The 20763-nt window shown below is 32.6% G+C and overlaps 1 protein-coding gene across 2 annotated transcripts in view; it reads right to left on the reverse strand.

Moving 5' to 3' along the window:
* The window catches only part of ITFG1 (integrin alpha FG-GAP repeat containing 1), a 256647-nt gene that overhangs the window by 44194 nt on the left and 191690 nt on the right, over window positions 1-20763 (reverse strand). For both annotated transcript variants that reach the window (XM_081273851.1, XM_081273850.1), the window contains exon 14: window positions 13851-13929. In XM_081273851.1, coding sequence (XP_081129977.1) covers window positions 13851-13929 — 79 coding nt within the window. The remainder of the gene's footprint in view (window positions 1-13850; window positions 13930-20763) is intronic.

Genomic DNA, 20763 nt, shown 5'->3' on the forward strand with positions numbered 1-20763 from the left:
TTCTTCATCCTTGTGTTATTTTCTTTCTTTTTTTAAAAAAATAGATAGTAGTCATTCTGTTGGGTAGAATCTTTTTGCATTTTCCTAATGACTGATGATGTTGAGCATCTTTTCATGTGTTTACTGGCTATTTGAATATCTTCCCTAGATAAATGTCTATTCAAGATTTATGCCCATTACAACATTTTATTGTTGAGTACCCCATATATTTTAAGATTCTTCTTGAGGCAACACTTTTATCTAAAGTGGCTTTTCTTTGTTTATTTTTGAATACTCAAAACTAATAGTAGCCTTTCAAAATAATTACTCCTTCATAGGGTGGACTATGAAAAGGAGAACATTACAGGATAACATTAAAGAATACTGATTAGGTTGGGCTAGGTGGTACATGTTTATAATCCCAGCTACATGGGGGAAGCTGAGGCAGGAGGATTACAAGTTCAAGGCCAGTATCAGCAAATTAGTGAGACCCTGTGTCAAAAATTAAGGGCTGAAGATGTAATTCAGTGGTAGAGTACCCCTGGGTTAAATCCCAGGAACACCAAAAAAAAAAAAAAAAAAAAAAGTGATTTGTGTATGTGGGTGAAGGAATGGCAGATATTTTAAGGGAAAGTTTTAAAGTTTTACCTATAAAATTTTTGTTCCTGAAATTTAGTTGTGTAATATAAAACTGAGGCCTGAGTTTGCCAATGTTGTGGAACAATTCTGTTTTAATGGTAAGATGTTTATCAGACCACCACTGTCTCCATTTCTAAACTATTTGAGTGTATTAAATAGTATCTTCCTAGGTAAAAGAGATAATTTGCATCTTAATAATGACCACCTACCCCATCTCATCTATTATTCAGAAGTCACTAAAAATGATGAAATATTTATTGATTACAGAATAAGTGCTTCTATTATCTAGTTTGACATAAAAGAATGTCAATAACCTTATATTTGCCTGAGAGCACTATTTGGTTTCTAGTATTCAGTCTGTAAGTTAGTACTACATTTTCTAACTTGTGAATATAAATAAACTGTTATTTTTGTTTATTCAATCAAACCACCAATACTATGTATTATTGAAAAGTTTTAAAAAGTAGATCTGTGTGTATGGAAAAGGCTTACATACTAAAGTAAGGCAGTTATAATGATACATTATTTTATCTATAAATATGACCAGGTTCTTTGATTAAAATGACTGAGTTTAATTACAGTTGAATAGTTGAAAATGTAACTTTTCTGGTCTTGAATGTTATAAATATCAGAAAGTTAATCTGTTTTCTTCTTCAGAATGTGTTAGAAAAATGGAAATCTATCTTTCTTAAACCATTGCAAGAGCAGAATATCAGGATAATAATTTGGACTTACTATACTGGGGAATTTTTTCTTTTTCCTTATCCATCAATAGATTTCCTGACAGAAGTCTCACAGCTAATACTATTAAATAAGAACATCATGTGAAGTACTTAGCATTGTACTAACTGGTAAAAAGTAATTTCTAATGAATTTTAGCCATTATTATTACTTAGAAGTAGCTCCTAAGTCCTAGGTTATGAAAGAGATCTCTCAGGAATAAACCTCAAGCTTTTTGCAAGATGACATCTACAAATAATGATGTAGTTTTAAAATGTATAATTTTTGTTGTTAGATAGTCTTGAGTTTAAAAGATATTCTACACCTGAAAAACCTGAGGCTCTGAAAGCTTAAGATCAGTAATTTGAGCTTTCAGAGCCTCAGTTTCCTCAGCTGTAGAATGGTGATAATAGGAGCTACCACGCAGAGATACTGTAAAATTCAATGAAATAATATCCAGGATCTGAAATAGCTCCTAGCACATGTAGGTGCTTTACAATTACAAATTTGTTGGTTTGCATTTAATTTTTATGAATAATTTCCATTACTTTATATTAGACTAAGTAATCTTACAACCAGAAATGAACTATAACTATGATATGTTTTAGTTAAGCACTCTTCAAGTTTTCTGCCTTAAGTTTTATTTTTAAAATATGAATGCCTTTGAACTAATTTTAAGCAAGCATTTGTTTAACAAATACTTGGATATCCTATAGAATGGGTAAAACACATAGAACCAGTTCTCAAAGAGTCTCCAGGCCAACTTAGATAAGAGGCACAAGAGACAGTTCTATTGACATTTGGTAGGATGAATTTATTTCTAGTTTGGAGAGTGAGGTTAATAAAGGATTGATGGGACAGTGCTATTTTTCTAAGTTGTAGAAATGCTGAAGTTATGAGATAGGGGAAGAGGGAGAGATTAAAAATGGCATGGAACGTGGAGGTGGAAAAGCTAGATATACCGGAAGTCAAGCTGGATATGTGTGGAGTTTATAAAGGGAATAGAAATAGATAAGGGTGATGAGTAATTAAATGGAAGATATAGCAGAAGAAAGAATATAAGAGATTAAAGACAACTCTGTCATAACAGTACATTCTGACAGCAATAAAAGAACTTCTTCATGACATACCTTATCTCCTGCCCCTCAGTACTGGGAATTGAACCCATGGCCTTGTGCATGCTAGGCAAATAATTTACCACTGAGTTCCATCCCCAACTCCGTTTATTTTATTTTGAGAGAGGGTCTTACTGTCTTCCCTAGGCTGACTTTGAACTTTGTGATCCTCCTGCCTCAGAATCCCAAGAACTTGACAGGCACACACCACCATACCTTGTGCCATATTATAAGTTTCCAAAAGTACAGAAGAAAGAAAGAATATAAAAAGCTGCAAGAGAGAAACACCAAGTCACATTTAGAGGGAAATCCATCAGAATAATAGCAGGGTAGGAGGGCATGGAATGATGTATTTCAAGTCAATTTTATTCTTCAGATTTGAATGAAGGTCTTCCAAGATAAGCATAAACTCCAGGAATTCATAACCACTAGAAAACCATTACAGAAGATACTTAAGGGAACCTGTCACTCAGAAGAGGAGGAAAGATTAGCACAATCATAAGATCATGGGAAAGAACAAATTGCATTAGAAGAGTAGACAAGCAAAAAAAAATAGTAAAGACTCAAATATTATCAATATAGTGACCAATCAAAATCTCAAGATCAATAGGACAGGATGAAATGAATGCAAAATATTCAAAACAAGTCAAAAATCTGTAAAATGACAAGAACAATTATATACCTTTCAGTAATAACCCTGAATATAAATAGTCTTAATTCTCCAATTAAAATACAGATTAAAACAAGACCAACAATACGCTATCTTAAAAAACACATCTCACCTGCAAAGACATATACAGACTAAAAGAATGGAAAATTGATATTCTAAGTAAATGAAACCCCAAAGCAAGCAAGAGTAGCTATACTTCTATCCAACAAAATAGCCAAATTAGAAGAGACAAAGAAAGTGTATCATGAAAAAGATATAATGATTATAAATACTTATGCACTGAAAGTCTGGGGCACTGAATTTTATAAAATAATACTAGCCATAAAAAGGGACAGGCCCCCATACAATACAATAATAGTGGGTGACTTCAATACCCTGTTTTCACATATCATCCAGGCAAAAATTCAAAGGGACTTAACAGTCATCTACAGACTATTTCATCCAATAGCTACAGAATGCATATTCTGTTCATCAGCACATGGATCTTTTCCCAAATTAGATTATATATCATAAAATAAGTGTTAAGGAATTCAATTAAACTGAAGTAATCTCATTGCACCTTTTTTTTTCAAAAAATTTTGTATTTGTTTTAATTAGTTATACATGACAGAATGCACTTATATACTTTGACATATCATACATAGATGGGATATAATTTCTCAGTTCTCTTAGAATATTGTAGAATCACATTGGTCATACAGTCACATACATACATAAAGTAATAATGTCTGTTTCATTCTACTATCTTTCTTATCTCCACATCCCCTGCCTTCCCCTCCTTACACTTCCTTCTACCTAATCTAAGGTAATTTTTTTTTGCATTACAATTTTAATACACATATATACCACAACATTTTTTATCTCTGTATATAAAGTATGTTGACACTCAATTCAAGTCTTCATGCATGTACTGTGTATAATGTTGTCCATCACATTCCACCATCCTTGCTAATCCCCTGACCCCTCCCTTTACCTCCCACCCCTCTTCCCTATCTAGAATTCATGTCCTCCCATGCTCTCCCTCCCAACCCCACTATGAGTCAACCTCCTTATATCAGAGAAAACATTCGGTATTTGTTTTTTTGGGATTGGCTGACTTCACTTAGCATTATCTTCTCCAACTCCATCCATTTACCTGCAAATGCCATGGTTTTGTTCTTTTTTTAATGCGGAGTAAAATTCCATTGTGTATATATGCCACATTTTTTTATCCATTCATCCACTGAAGGACATCTAGGTTGGCTCCACAGTTTAGCTATTGTGAATTGTGCTGCTATAAACATCGATGTGGCTGTGTCCCTGTAGTATGCTGTTTTTAAGTCCTTTGGGTATAGTCTGAGGAGAGGAATAGCTGGGTAAATGGTAGTTCCATACCCAGTTTTCCAAGGAATCTCCATACTGCTTTCCAAATTGGCTGCACCAATTTGCAGTCTCTTTTGTATCTTATTAAACCAGAATGGACTCAAACTAGAAATCCATAGCAAGAGAAATTAGAGAAATTATACAAACATATGGAGATTGACCAACATACTATTGAATGTACAGTGGGGTCACTGAAGCAAGTAGGGGGAAAATAAAATTTCTATATAATCAAATAAAAATATAAACATAGCATATCAGAAATTAGAGATGAAAATAGAAACATTTAAATACTTTGAAGACCCATATATGAACTGGAAAATCTAGAAATAGACAAACTTCGGTGCACATGATAATCTAAGAAATTGAATAAGGAGGATAAAAAAACATTTAAATATGTTAGTAACAAGTAATGAGACTGAAGCAGTAATTTGGTCTCCCAACAAAGAAAACCTCAAGTCTGGATGGATTTACTGCTGAATTTTATCAGAGTTTTTAAAGAAACACAACAATCCTTCCCCAAACCATTTCATAAAATAAAGGGAAGAAATTGTTCCAAACTAATTTTATGAAGCCAAAGTTATCCTGCTTTTAAAAGAAACAAAGAAAATTATATACCTAATGAACATAGGTGTAGAAATATTTTTAATGTTTCTATTTTCATCTATAATTTTATTTATTTGGATCTTCTTTCTTCTGGTTAGTTTAGCTAAAGGTTTTTCAATTTTGCTAATCTTTTCAAAGAAACCAACTGTTTCACTGATCCTCTGTATTGTTCTTTTAGTCTTTATTTCATTTATTTCTGTTAATGAATATAGATGTAGAAATCCTAAACAATATATTTACAAATCAAATTTAACACAATCTTAAAAAGATCATATAACCATGATCAAGTTGTTTTCATTCCAGGTATATAAGGATGGTTCAACATATACAAAACTAACAACTGTAATATAGCACATAAATAGGATCAAGGATAATAATCATGCAGTTTATCTCAATAGATGCAGAAAAGGCCTCATAAAATTCAGCATCCCTTCATGATAAAAGCCCTGAATAAATTAGAGGATCATACCTCAACATAATGAAGTTTATATATATTAAAAACACATAACCAACATCATAGTAAATGAGGAAAAACGAAAGCATTTCTTCTAAGATAAGGAATAAGACAAGAGTGTTCACGTTTCATCATTTTTATTCAATATAATACTAGAAATTATAGCCAGAGCAAATTGTGCAAGAAAAAGAAAGAAAAGAGATAAAAATAAGAAAAGAACAAGTTTTTTTTTGTTTTTGGATCATATGAATCTACTTAGAAAACCCTAATAACTTCACCAAAGACTCTCAGAGCTGATAAACTCAGCAAAATAAAAGGACACAAAATCAACATATAAAAACCAGGGACTTTTCTATGTAAATACTTGCTGAGAAAGAATTCAGAAAGCAATCCCATTTACAACAGCCCTACAAAACAAAAAATAGCAATAACAAAACACCCTATGAATGAACTGACCAAGGAGGTGAAAAACCGCTATAATGAAAATTTACAAAACATTGAAGGTACTAATTGAAGAAGACAGTATAGAAGATGGAATGACCTCCCATGTTCTTGGGTAGGCAGAATTAATATTGTTAAAATGGCCATACTACCCAAAGAGATATCTAGATTTATTGCAATTCCCATCAAAATGCCAGTGACATTCCCAGGAAACAAAAATACAAAAATTCATATGGAAGAAAAAAAAAAACCCAAATAGCTGAGCAAAAAGCAATACTAGAATTAATTATGTCAAAATGGCCATTCTACCAAAACTGTTATACAGATTTAATGCAATTCCTATTACAATCCCAATGACATTCTTCATAGAAATAGAAAAGGCAATCATGAAATTCATTTGGAAAAATAAGAGCAGAATAGCCAACGCAATCCTTAGCAAGAAAAGTGAAGCAGGAGGCAACATAATACCAGACCTTAAATTATACTACAGAGCCATAGCAACAAAAATGGCATAGTACAGGCACCAAAACAGACACTAAATCAATGGTACAAAATAGAAGACACATAGACAAATCCATATAAAGTTATCTCATACTAGACAAAGGCACCAAAAACATACATTGGAGAAAAGATATCGTCTTCAACAAATGGTTCTGGGAAAACTGGAAACCCATATGTAAAGCAGAATAAAATTAAACTCCTTTTTCTCACCCTGCACAAAACTGAACTCAAAGTAGATCAAAGGATTAGGCAGTAGAACAGAGACTCTGTGCCTAATAGAAGAAAAAGTAGGCCCAAATCTCCACCATGTCAGCTTAGGAACTGACTTTTACAAGACCCCTAAAGAACAAGAAATAAAATCAAGAATCAATAAATGGCATGGAATCAAACTAAAAAGCTTCTTCATAGCAAAAGAAACAATAATGTGAACAGAGGAGCCTACAGAATGGGAGAAAATCTTTACCGCATACATCTCACTTAGAGAATTACTCTGCAGGATATATAAAGAACTCAAAAAAACTTAACACCAGGGAAAAAAAAATAACCCAATCAATAATTGAGTTAAGGAACAGAAAAGACACTTCACAGGAGAAAAAATACAATTGGTCAACAAATATATGAAAAAATGTTCAACATCTCTAGCAATTAGAGAAATACAAATCAAAACTAAATTGAGAATGGCAATTGTCAAGAATACAAAAAACAATAAATGTTGCTGAGGATGTGGGGAAAAAGGGTACACTCATACATTGCATATATCATAATTCTATCAGAGCAAACTGGCGTAATCACTATGGAAAGCAGTATGGAGATTCCTCAGAAAACTTTCAATGGAACCATCATATGACCAAATTATTCCACTCCTTGGTTTATACCCAAAGGACTTAAAATCAACAAACTACAGTGATGCAGTCACATCAATGTTTATAGCGGCTCAATTCATAAAGTAGCTAAGCCATGGAACCAACCTAGGTGCCCTTCAACAAATGAATGGATAAAGAAACTGTGGTTTATATATACAATAGAATATTACTCAACCTTAAAGAAGAATGAAATCATGGCATTTGCCAGGAAATGGATAAAGCTGGAGAATATCATACTAAGCAAAATACCCAATTCCCAAGGAACCAAAGGTCGAATGTTTTCTCTGATAATGTGGATGCTAATTCACAATAAGGGGAGGGGTTAGGAACAAATAGAGGTATTTTAGATTAGACAAAGGGGAGTGAAGGGAGGGGGTATGGAGGTGGGAAGGTTAGTGGAATGAATCAAACATTATTACCCTATGTGCATATATGACTATGTGACCAGTGTAATCCTATAACATGTACAACCAGAAGAATGAGAAGCTATACTCCATTTATGTATGATATGTCAAGATGTATTCTACTGTCATGTGTAACTAATTACAACAAATTTTTCAAAAGCAATACTGGAGAGATCATTATCTATTTCAAAATATACTATACGGTCACAGTAACAAAAAAAGAATGGTATTAACATAAGAATAGACATATAGACCAATAGTACAGAATGGAGGATTCAGAAATAAACCCACGACACCCACAGCCAACAGACTGTTGACAAAGGTACTAAAAGCTGGCCCAGTGATGTCAAATGTTGCTGGGAAAATTGGCTATCAATGTGTAGAGGATTGAAAGTAGGGCTCTATCTTCTATCCTGTATAAAAATCAACTCAAAATGGATCAAAGTCCTAAAACTTTGAAACTACTAGATGAAAACATAGGGGAAACAGTCCAGGCTACTGGTACAGGCACCTGAATAGAACTCCAATAGTTCAGGAACAAAAACAATTGAGAAGTGGGATTGCATAAAATTAAAAAGCTTCTGTACAACAATCAACAGAGTGAATTGGGAACCTGTAGAATGGGAGAAAAATCTGCCGACTATTCATCTGACTGAGGATTAATGGCCAGAACTTATAAAAAACTCCGTACATTTAACAAAAATGGACAATTAATCTAATAAAAATTGGAAAATGATTTGAACATATACTTCTTTTGAAGAAATATAAATGGTCAATGAGTATATGAAAAAATGCTTAATATCTTTAGCTAATAGGGAAATGCAAATCAAAACTTCACTGATATTGTATCTCACCCCAGTTGGAATAGCTTAAAAAACAAAACAAAACAAAATAATAAATGGTGGCTAGAATGTGGAGTTAAAGGAACCTTATACACTATTCGTGGAAATGTAAATTGGTACATCCACTATGGAAAATACTATGAAGGTTGCTAAAAAACTAAAAATAGAACTACCATATGATCTAGTTATTCCACTCTTGAGTATAATATCCAAAGGAAATGATGCCAACATTCAAAAGAGATATCCATATATCTATGTTTATTTTAACAGTATTCATAATAGCTAAGAAAAGGAATCGGCTCAGATCAAGTTAACAGTATTCATAATAGCTAAGAAAAGGAATCAGCTCAGATCAAGTTAACAGATAAATGTATAACAAGGACTTAGAATCTCTACCTTTATTTTGTATTCATCTTCAGGTCCCTCCTTAGCTCTGCACTTATGTGCATGTTAATCATTTAAAAAGTTCATCTAAAAACTGGTGATACAATTTACTAACCTATCTCATCCTACTCAAGACTGAGGCAAAATTCGTAGCATCCTGTTTCAGATCCCTGGGGTGGCACATAGAAATTTTTAGTCCTACTCCTTCCAGGAACATCAGAATGAAGGGTATATCACCCTTTGATAGGACTATCTCCTAAGCAGGAACAATCATTTCTTAGGAACTGAAATGCTCCTTTCCAGGATCACAGATCTGATAGATAAATATCCTAAATAGAAAGTATCCTGAGATACCACCCCAAGCCATATCTGAAATGTTCATCAACTAGTCCACAATTTGACAAAGACTACTTAATTATGCATACCTCTCACCCCTGCCCAATTCATGCTCCATTTAAACTGACAGGGCTGAAATGCTGCATCTCACCTTGCCTTCCCATGGTCATAATGATTAAAGTTCTGTTCCTACTTTTATCATTACTTTTTCTTTTGTTTTTTTGTGATGAGTGGCTGGACCTGGTTATTTGGGATCCCTAGAGGTAGGCATCTGGCCTAGGATTCTGATAAAAAGTAGATAAAGAAAATATAGTCTGTACATACACATGAATTACTATTAAAAATAATTTCATTTGGAGAAAAATTGATGGAACTGGAGAAAGTTATGTTAAGTGAAATAAGTGAGATACAGACAAATATCAGGTTTACTCTCATGTGTAGAACCAAAAGCAAAGCAACACAAAACAAAACAAAACAAAAAACTACCTGAATGTATAAGAGACTTAGATGAAGGGAGGGTGGACATAATCAAGGAAGGATATATATATATATATGTAAATGTCACAGTGAACACCATTAATTTGTACAATTAGTTTATGTTAATAATTATAATCAAAACAAGTATCAAAAGTTTTAGGTACTGAAAAATGTAATGAATAATTATTGATTAAAGTGTAGAAATCAGAATGGTTATAATTAAAATTATATAAAGACAATATCCATGTGTTACAACCAATAATTTTCCTTAATAATCTGTTTATCAGCCATATTCATTTTACCATATTTTAAACCAAAATTTTCTTTGCTTTTCAGACATGATGAGTCTGCAATACATTTTAATTGCTCTAAAATATGAGGTATATGTGATACTGTAATGTATAATAAGAAATATATTGGGCTGGGGATATAGCACAGTGGTAGAGGGTTTGTCTTCCATGCTTGAGCCCCTGAATCCCATTCCTTAGACTATAAAAATAAAAAGAAAAATAAATGAATATTTTATTTTCCAGGTACATGACTCCTTGGAATCTCTGAAATGGTATCTTTTTTGTATGGTAATAATATGGCTAGGAGCTCCTGGAGAATCTCAGGATAGGGGCTGGTTGCAAGGGTAACTAACTATCCATGTAAGAATAGGTTAGAAACTTTCAGCCCCTACTTCCTTTCTAGGAAAAGGAGAGGGCTGAAGGTTGAGTTGATCACCAGTGGCTAATGATTTAATCAATTATGCCTACCTAGGAGGCTTCCATAAAACCCAAGAGGAAAAGGTTGGAAAGTTTCCAGACTGGTGAACATATCAATGTTTTGGTAAAGTGGCACACCTCAAGCTCTTGTCTTATGTATTTGTTCTTCTGGCTATCTGTATCGTTTATAAGAAACCAGTAAATGTAAATTTTTTTCAGTTCTTTGAGCCATTTTAGGAACTGACTGAACCTAAGGATACAGCCATGGGAAATACCAATTTAAAGAAGTACTGGATACCTGGACAGCACTGCATCTGATGTCTAAAGTATAGGGCATTCTTGTGATAGTGACAGAAATGAGTAGAATAATAACACACTTGATATTGGAGAATCAGTTGGTGTGGGAAAAACACACATACCTGGTTACAGATGTATTCTTTGTTGAGTGTGAACAAGAGAAAAAAACAGTTGTCTGCTTAATACCACTTTTAGAATAGACCAACCAAGAGAACACAGAAGGTAGGGGTTACTTGGGTTTCTTTCCTCAGCTATGTTAACAAATAATTAACTCAAAAGAAAAGTAAGTAATTTAAGAGGGAGAGAAAAATTCTTGGTCTCATAATATTATTATTCATAAATGACTAATAACCCATTGGCCCACCAAATTTTGCCAATATGATCCAACCGACTAAGTTCTTGGCAAAATATTAGTTAGGGAATTTAGGTCCCTATTGCAGATTTTTGGCTAACTTATAAGAGCAGTGCACAAAGTCCTACATTCAAACCTAGAGTTGTTTAGCTTCTAAAATGTTCATAATAAATGTAGTTTTATGTTTTTTTTTTCTCCCATAGGAACTTTGGTTTATTTGCAAAATTAATGAGTCTTCTGTAATGTAACTCTCCAACAACATTTGGCCTTTCAGGCTTTGCTAGAAAGTAAAAACCACAGAATATTGTATAAGAATGATAAGATGTAGGTATAAGCAAAAAGAAAATTAGGCCAGGCCTATGCTGAGTAATATTATGTATGTTATTATCTCTCTCTGGTTTTCAAACTTTTTAAACTATAGTCTACAATAAAAACCACATTTTATGTCATCACCAAGTATGAACAGACATACACATTCCTAAAATTAAAAAATATCGTAAAATAATACTTAACTTTTCTGTGATATACTTTCATATTTCCTAGGGTTTTCATTTATTTTGTTAAATAAAAACTTCTAATAGCCACTCAATTAATTTCATGATTCATGGAATTTGCAGGGAAATGGATGGCATTAGAGCAGATTATGCTAAGTGAAGCTAGCCAATCCTTAAAAAACAAATGCCAAATGTCTTCTGAGCAACTAAGAACAGAGCAGTGAGGAAGAGCATGAGGAAAAGATTAACATTAAACAGAGATGAGCATAAGGAAAAGATTAACATTAAACAGAGATGAGTGGTGGGAGGGAAAGGGAGAGAGAAGGGAAATTGTATGGAAATAGAACGAGACCCTCATTGTTACACAAAATTACATATAAGACATTGTGAGGGAAAAGGGGGGGGGGAAACAAGGGAGAGAATTGAACAACAGCAGATGGCGTAGAGAGGGAAGATGGGAGGGGAGGGGAGGGGGGATAGTAGGGGATAGGAAAGATAGCAGAATACAACAGTCACTAATATGGCATTATGTAAAAATGTGGATGTGTAACCGATGTGATTCTGCAATTTGTATTTGGGGTAAAAATGGGAGTTCATAACCCACTTGAATCAAATGTATGAAAGATGATATGTCATGAGCTTTGTAATGTTTTGAACAACCAATAAAAAAAAAAAAGAAAAAATAAATTTCATGATTCACTAATGGGTAGTGACCCTCAGTTGCTCTATGAGAAAGCCAGGAGTACAATTTCTAAAATACATAAATGTAGTCATCCCTACATCCCTACAGAGAATTATCTACTGATAAGGCAGGATGGAATGTGGGGAGGGTTATAGCTTCACCACATAATAATGTTTAACATTAAAATTTGGGGCAGGGTTTCATGATTATATTCCCTAAATCAATTAAATAATCACTTTCCAGTTTAGAAAATATATTTATGCCTGAAATACACCATATGCTTATAATATTTTTAAAAACTTTTCATAATATTAAAATTTAACATATGCTCAGTATAGTAAAATAAAATGTAATCACCCGGTTGGTGCATTTTTTGAAATGTGGATGGATTTAAATTGTTAGTTTTAAACTTCTAAGTTTTTGGTTTTAGGTATGTTGGGTTTGCCTGAATTTACTAGGTTTGTGAAATGAAATGAATAGCTTCATTTTATTTTTCTGTATTCTGGAACATTTTACATAGTAGTGAAATAGAAGATAAAACTAGCTGATCCTAGAGCCCTTTTTTTGGTACAAATTATAGTATGTACATAAATTAAAAATAATTTGTTCAAGTCATCTTATAACCTTAATTATTTTCATTTTTTGACAGACAGTGGTATATTAAAGTATTTGACTATAACTGACAATCTTTCTTGGAATTTTTAAAGTAGTTTTTGTTTTATGAATGTTTCTATGCTGAAACTGCAATTATGAGTTTTAACTGTGTATAATTAGCTAAAAAGTACACTCATTATTATGTATGACTATCAAATAACATGAGAATGGTCATATTATGAGCTTTTTTTTTTTTTAAATCCAAAAAAAGTAGGAACATAGCAGGTCTGCTTATATTTCTTCATGGGTAAGACTTGGAGACACTAAGAAGTATATTAATGTATTAGGATCCCTTTTCTTATTTAGATAATATAAATGATTACCATGTATTTATTGTAATTTGGATCTAATCTTATGTCAAATGTACTTTCTTTGCTTAGTCTTATTTCCTTTTTTGACTTAATTGTATTTCCCTTTATTATTTATCTGAATGTATAACTAGATTTTTTCTTCATACTCACAACTCAAAAAAACCTCTCAATATTTTCCAGCTTCTATTTCACATATTAAAATCTAGGATTAATTTAGATTATAGTATTAATTGGATTCTAATTTTTACTTCTTCTAAAATGAGCTTAATTTAAATAATTTACTATTTTACTCTTTAAAATAAGTCTAATTTCTTCAAATTTCTCTCTTAGTTCAACTGAAAAAAAAAATAAGAAAGGACTTGGGTCTATCACAATGGTGATAAATGAAGAATTAAATGTTAATATTTTGCCTTGAGAATCTTTTTATAATTTATTGGTATAAGCCTAAAGATTAATAAAAAAATTATTAGGGGGTATGAAACCAATTTGTGTCATCAGTTTACCTTGCCAATATATTGAATAAAGGTGCTTCTATACATTATGCACATTATATCTGGCCTTACCTGAGCCATTTTTCAGATACCCATTTGCATCTACAGCTGTATACATGATATATGGTCCAGGCTGATTCACTCCAAAAGGCTGCAATAAGACAAGAAATAGTTTTGAAATGTGAGTGAGTGATTTCAAATTTCATGCAAATCTATCATGAACACAGTAAAAAATTCTTATATGTAATTCTTATATGGATAAGAGTTACTTAGCACTTCTATAATACTTCAAAATAAAACTTGGTTAGTAGAAAATTCTTAACTTTGTAAATGACTTGATAGTTACATTTATATAGTTCAAACTGAGTATTTACAATATTTAATATTGTTTTTCTATATAAGGACAAATATTTTTTAAGCAAAATTTTATTCACTACTTTCGATTTTACCTAGAATAGAACTACAACAGTTTTGGGATGGATGTAGCTCAGTGGTTGAGTGCTTGCTTTGCATGCATGAGATCCTGGGTTCAACCCTTAGCACTACAAAAAAAAAAAAAAAAAAAAAAAAAAACAAAAAAAAAAACAAACAAAACCTAAAACAAAAAAACCCCCAAATCAATAGTTTTATTATATAATATTTCTGTTGAATATAGCATTGCTTTATTTCCTACAGTGATGGGTAATGTATACATTCTCTCACTAAAATATCAAAGTAAATAAAATTCATCTATAATAATTACAGTTGATGAAAAAAGATTAATAATTAGTTTTTATCAATTTTAACTCTCTGCTCATTAGAAGAATAAATTATATTCCACTTAAGAAAAATCTGACAGACTGACAAGGCCTAATTTACAATGGTAAAGTTTATCTTCAACTTGTATATTGCTTCTTATACTAGAATTATTTTTCAAACTTTGAATGAAAGATGATATATTTATTTTCTTTACAAATTAAACAGGACAATAATGAAACTAATGGCTGCAATGGATTTTCCTATAAAGAGATGACAAAAAGTTTAAGAAATGCTTTAAACTCTTGAATATTGTCACAAAAATGAAATTGTATTTATCTTTCCAATAAAGTAGGGGAAAGTTAATAATAACATTTAGATAGTCTATTGATGCTCTGAAAATGATTTTCCTCCAGGATAGGCAAGAAATAATTAATTTCATTAATACCACAATTGCCTGATTGATATTTTTAAGAACCTTAGACTTTCATGTGCTTCCAAAGGCCATGAGAAACTAGATTGCTATAAGAATGGAATAATTACTCATCAGAATTTATTTATTTATTTAGTTAAGTTGAATAAAATATGTGAATAATATCACACAAATAAAGCATATACTTTGTATTAAGTACAGTTTCATGAAAGAGTTAATGAAATTCCATATACGTATATATTCTTATTTTGTAGACAGGAAAGGAAAAGCATTATCTTTTAATATCCAGTTTTGAGGCCAACCACAGATAGTTTTTTGTTTTTTAAGTATAGCACAGATTGAATGCAGGGGTGTTTTATCATTGCACTACCTTCCCAGCCTTTTATTTTGAGACTGGCCTTGAATTTGAAATCCTCCTGTCCCAGCTTCCTGAGTTACTGGGATTACAGGGTCAAATTACCATATCACTTAACCACAGATAAGTGAACAAAAGTTAAGGTAAGAAATTATCTTCTTCATGCAATTTTTCTTTTTCTTTATAATTTTATATATGTAAATTCATTATGTGCTTTGAAAAGTACATTATTTTGAGACTCATTCATAATTAAGCATATGGCTGTAGTACATTTCTGGTGCTTTAGGATACTCCATCATATAACATGTTTTTCTTATTGTTCACAGTTTCCCATTGATTTTGCAGTAATAAACATAGCATTCTTATATATGAACTGGTATTACCTTTATATTCCTATCAGCAGCATATAAGAGATACTACTGGTTTATGTACTTAACATTGTGAATGCAGTACATACTTCTTAAAATAAATTTTTCTTTGTATGTGTTTCTTTAGAACAGGGTATGACCTTTCATACTTTAAATCTATCTTATTCCCGGGAGACCTGGAGATACTTATGAGGTCACAATGTCCACTGTGATAATGACTTCAAATTTAATTTGTTATAGTGTAGTGTAGACACTGGAACAGCTATCTTGGGTTATAAGAATTCTCAGTGAATATTTCCAATTATATTCTTGAATATTTGTACTAATTCACCTGGCATATTTCATATTACTATACGTAGTATCTTATTTTTACAGGTTATGTGGGCATTTTTCTCTTTCCCACCCATATTCAATTAAAAAATTAGGTCAGCACATCTCTGAATTAGAGAGTAAAAGTTCACCACATCATGAGCTAATCATTCTGATATTGAAAGACAATTTCCAGAAATCCAGGTTCAATTCCTCTACACAGTGTTTCTAAAAGTATAGCATAAAAGCTCCTAGGGCTCCCGACACACTCAGAGCAGATCACATTAGGTAAAAATCACATTACTATTTTAATAGTAATTCTAAGATGCCTTTGTATTTTACACTCTGTCAACAACTATACTAATGACACAAAAGCAAAGGTGGTTAATTAGCAGTAGCACCAAAAATGGGTATTTAGACTTGGTTATTAGTCAATGCTTTTCTGGAAATGGAGAAATAGAGTCTGACAGTATTTGTTGATAATAAAAAAATTTGAGCTTCCAAGTGAAAACTAGAATCTAGAAAATTGCTACTGTAATCTGACATCTTCCCAATATTTAAAAGCTTTTCTGATGTAATTAATGGTGATGTTAATTCAAAATATTATACTATGAAATGTGTCAACATCAGAATGATCTGTGTAACTCAGTATTCCAAAATTTTCCAAATGAACAATGCATAATGTTACAAAACCATGCATATGTAAAACCATTTGTAGTTGAAGTTGAACCAATAGATTTTTTTTTTTTTTTTTTTTTTTTTTTGGTACTAGGATTGAACTCAGGGGCACTTGACCACTGAGCCACATTTCCAGCCCTATTTTGTATTTTATTGAGAGACAAGGTGTCAGTGAGTTGCTTAGTACTTTGCTTTTGCTGAGGCTGGCTTTGAACTTGCTATTCCCTTGCTTCAGCCTCCCCAGCTGCTGGGATTGCCAGGTATGGGCCACAGCACTAGGCAAACCAATAGATTTTAATAAGCCAAGTTAGGTCTATCACTTCTGAAGTGGTATAGTAAGGACCTCCAAAATTCTGCTTCTTCATAAAAAAGCAATGAGAACTTTGGCAAAATATTGTCAACATCACCTTTTCAAAACTTCGAAGAATCTAAGCAGCAATTATTCAAGAAAAACACCTGAATCTTGTGAATAGTGACCTTTGTTGTATATTAATTTGCCCGACTTCCATTACCCTTATGTTAACTCTAATGTAATATTGAAAAACCTACAGCTTTGGGGGGCTAGGTTTGTGGCTCAGTGGTAGAGCACTTACCTAGCATGTGTGAGGCACTGGGTTTGATTTTCAGCACCACATATAAATAAATGAATAAAATAAAGGTCCATCAATGTCTACAATATTGAAAAAAAGAAAAATCTATAGCTTTGCAACTAAGGTAGCTATGAAAATAAATAGCCTTATAGTTACTGGAGGGGGCAGAATAAGGTTTAGAACTCCTAAAAGCCCCATTTCCAGAGAATTCATTATTTGACTTATCCAGAAGCTCCCAGGAAATCTCCATTCTCAGGATTTGTCTTTGTTTAGGAGACTGAGAATTTGCTTGTATGAACAGCCCTATCACTGGAATGCTTGTTTAAAATAATCATCATCAGAGGTTTACGACTACAGCTGTCTGAGGCAGTGATATCAACTGGGGTTAATGAGACGCTGACAAAACCTTAAAAGGAAAGATAGAAAGAAGATGTCAGTAGGGGGATTTGAGAAGCTTTGATATATTTTTGGGAAATCAGAAGGTCACATACATGAGTAGTACTATGTTCATGCCCCAAAAGCCCTGAGAAGGATCTCATCTATCATTTAAGGCACTATCTGATCATCCAAGATGACCATTAAGCTGAGGGGAGCAAACTTTAGTAGCCACATGCATAAGGAGTAGAGGCTTTATAGAATTTATCCAGGTGAATCATATGACAACAAGCAATAACAAAAAACTCAGGGTAGGTGGGGAATATCTGATATCCAGAGTTGATACATATTTTAACATACACATTTTCAACAATAACAAGAAAGTATGGCACACACACAAAAAAACCAAGAAAGTATGGCTCATATACTGGGGACGGGGGATAGTCAATAGAAACTGCCCCCAAGGAAGCTTAGATGGCTGATTTACCAAAGATTTTAAATCAGCTCTAATAAATATATCCAAAGAACTAAAGGAAATCATGATGAAAGAACTTACAGAAATCATAGAAAACAGTGTCTCACCAAAAAAGAATATGAATAAAGAGGCAGAAATCACAAAACAGAACCAAAACTAATTTCTGGAGTACAATGACTGAAATGAAAAATTCAGTACATTGGCTCAGTAGATTTACATTGGCAGAAAAAATAATTAAAGATATGTCAATTCAGAAAATGAAGAGAGCTACAGAGACCTATGGGGTACCATTAAGAATATTAACTATAATGGGAGTTCTAGAAAGAGAGTAGAGAAGGGGAGAAACAATATATGAATCAATAATGGCCGAGATTGCCCAAATTTAATGAAGTATGTTAATATTCACATGTAAAAATCCCAGTGACTACCCGGTAGGATGAACCACAGAGATCCACAGCATAACATTACAGACAAATACTAACAATCATAGTAAAAAAAAATTTTTTTTGTGGTCATGGGGCAAGTGCTAGGCAAGTGCTCTACCACCTCAGCCCTCATAGTGAAATTTGGAAACGAAATAGAGGGAATCTTGAAAGCAGTAAGGGAGGAGAATTCATTCATTATGTACAAGGGATCCTCAATAAGATTAATGGATGATTCCTCATTATAAACCCATGAGGCCAGAAGGTAGCAGAATGATACATTTGAAGTATGAAAGAACATGACTATTAATCAAAAAGTCAATATAGTACAATATAATCAATATAGTACAACTGTCCATCAGAAATGAAAAGGAAATTAACACATTGCCAGATAAAAACAGAGAAGATTTTATTGGTACACCTAACTTACAGGAATACTGAAGGGACTTCTAGTTGAATGAACTAAAAGGACCCTAGAAAGTAAATTGAATCTACACATAAAGCAATAATATAAAGTTCCTGGGCTCAAAATGTTTGAAGATGTTACTTGTATGACAATAAAAGCACAAAAAAGGGGGTAGTAAAAATGTATAATGGAATACAGTTTTTGTAGACAAGTGAAATATGAACCAGACTGTTTCAGAGATAAAATGTTAATTGTAATTCTGAGCAATTACTAAGAAAATAACTTAAAAAATATAGAGATAACCTAGAGAATATTCTAAAATAAAGTAGTACGAATGCAATAGAGGAATGAGAAAATTCAAGACAAAAGAAAACAAACAGAAAAAAAGATATACATAAATACTGCCTTATCAATAGATAAAATAAATGTAAGTGAATTAAATGCCCTTAACAAAAGATACAGATTAATTACAGAATAATTAATAACAGTATGATCCAATTATATACTTTTTATAAAAAGACACTTTTGTAAATTCAAAGATTATACTGTATGAAACCCATTGAAAAATACACCATGTAAACAGAAAACAATGAGAACTGGAGTGGCTATAAAATAGATTTTAATATACAAATTTTACTAGAGACAAAAAAGGACATGAAAAAAGGGTCAGTCCATCAAGAAGATATAACAATTTTAAGCGCACATACACTTTATCAATAGAGTCCCAAAATATATTAAGAACTGAAGGGAGAAATAGATAATTCAATAATAATTGGAGACACTACTGCTCACTTTCAAAAAGGATTAAACAATTTTCTCCAGGAAAGGCCTAATACCAGAACTAAAAACAAGCTATAATAAATGTTAAAAGTATTCAAATTATACAAAGGATGATGATCTCTTTGGTATTTGGAAAATATATTTTTCATAATATACAGGCTATATTAACACAATATGTTATTATTATTATTTTTTTGGGGGTGGGGGAGCGGGAAGTGGGGATTGAACACTTGACCAATGAGCCATATCCCCAGACTTGTTTTGTATTTTATTTAGAGACAGAGTCTCACTGAGTTGCTTAGTGCCTTGCTTTTGTGAAGGCTGGCGTTGAACTTGTGATCCTTCTGTCTTAGCCACCTGAACTGCTGGGACTACAGGCATATGCATACCTGGTTTATTATTATTTTTTGTACTGGGATAGAACTCAGGGGCATTTTCCACTGAGTTATAGCACTAGTGTCCTTCCTGTTTTGTAAATTTTGAGATGGAGTTATCTTGATAAGTTGCCCAGGCTGGCCTTGAACTTGAGATCCTCCTGCCTATGAGTGTGAAGAGAGAACCTACAGAATGGGAGGGGCTGGGGATGTGGCTCAAGCGGTAGTGCGCTCGCCTGGCATGCATGCAGCCTGGGTTCGATCCTCAGCACCACATACAAACAAAGATGTTGTGTCCACCGAAAACTAACAAATAAATATTAAAAAAAAGAAAATCTTTGCTAGTTACTTTTCTGAAAGAGGATTAACATCAGAATATATAAAGAACTCAAAAAACTTTACAGAAAAACCCAAATAACTCAATTAACAAATGGGCAAATGGATTAACAAGGAACTTCTCAAAGAAATACCAATGGGCAACAAACATGAAAAAATGTTCAACATTATTAACAATTAGGGAAATGCAAATTAAAACTACCCTGAGATTTTATCTCACACTAGTCAGAATGGCAGTCATCAAGAATACAAATAATAAATGCTGGAGAGGATGTGGGAAAAAAGAACACTTGTACACTGGTGGTGGGACTATAAATTAGTTCAATCACTATACAAATCAGTATGGAGG

This window comes from Spermophilus citellus (assembly GCF_964194105.1).
Source record: "Spermophilus citellus genome assembly, chromosome: 18".
Classification (NCBI taxonomy): Eukaryota; Metazoa; Chordata; class Mammalia; order Rodentia; family Sciuridae; genus Spermophilus; species Spermophilus citellus.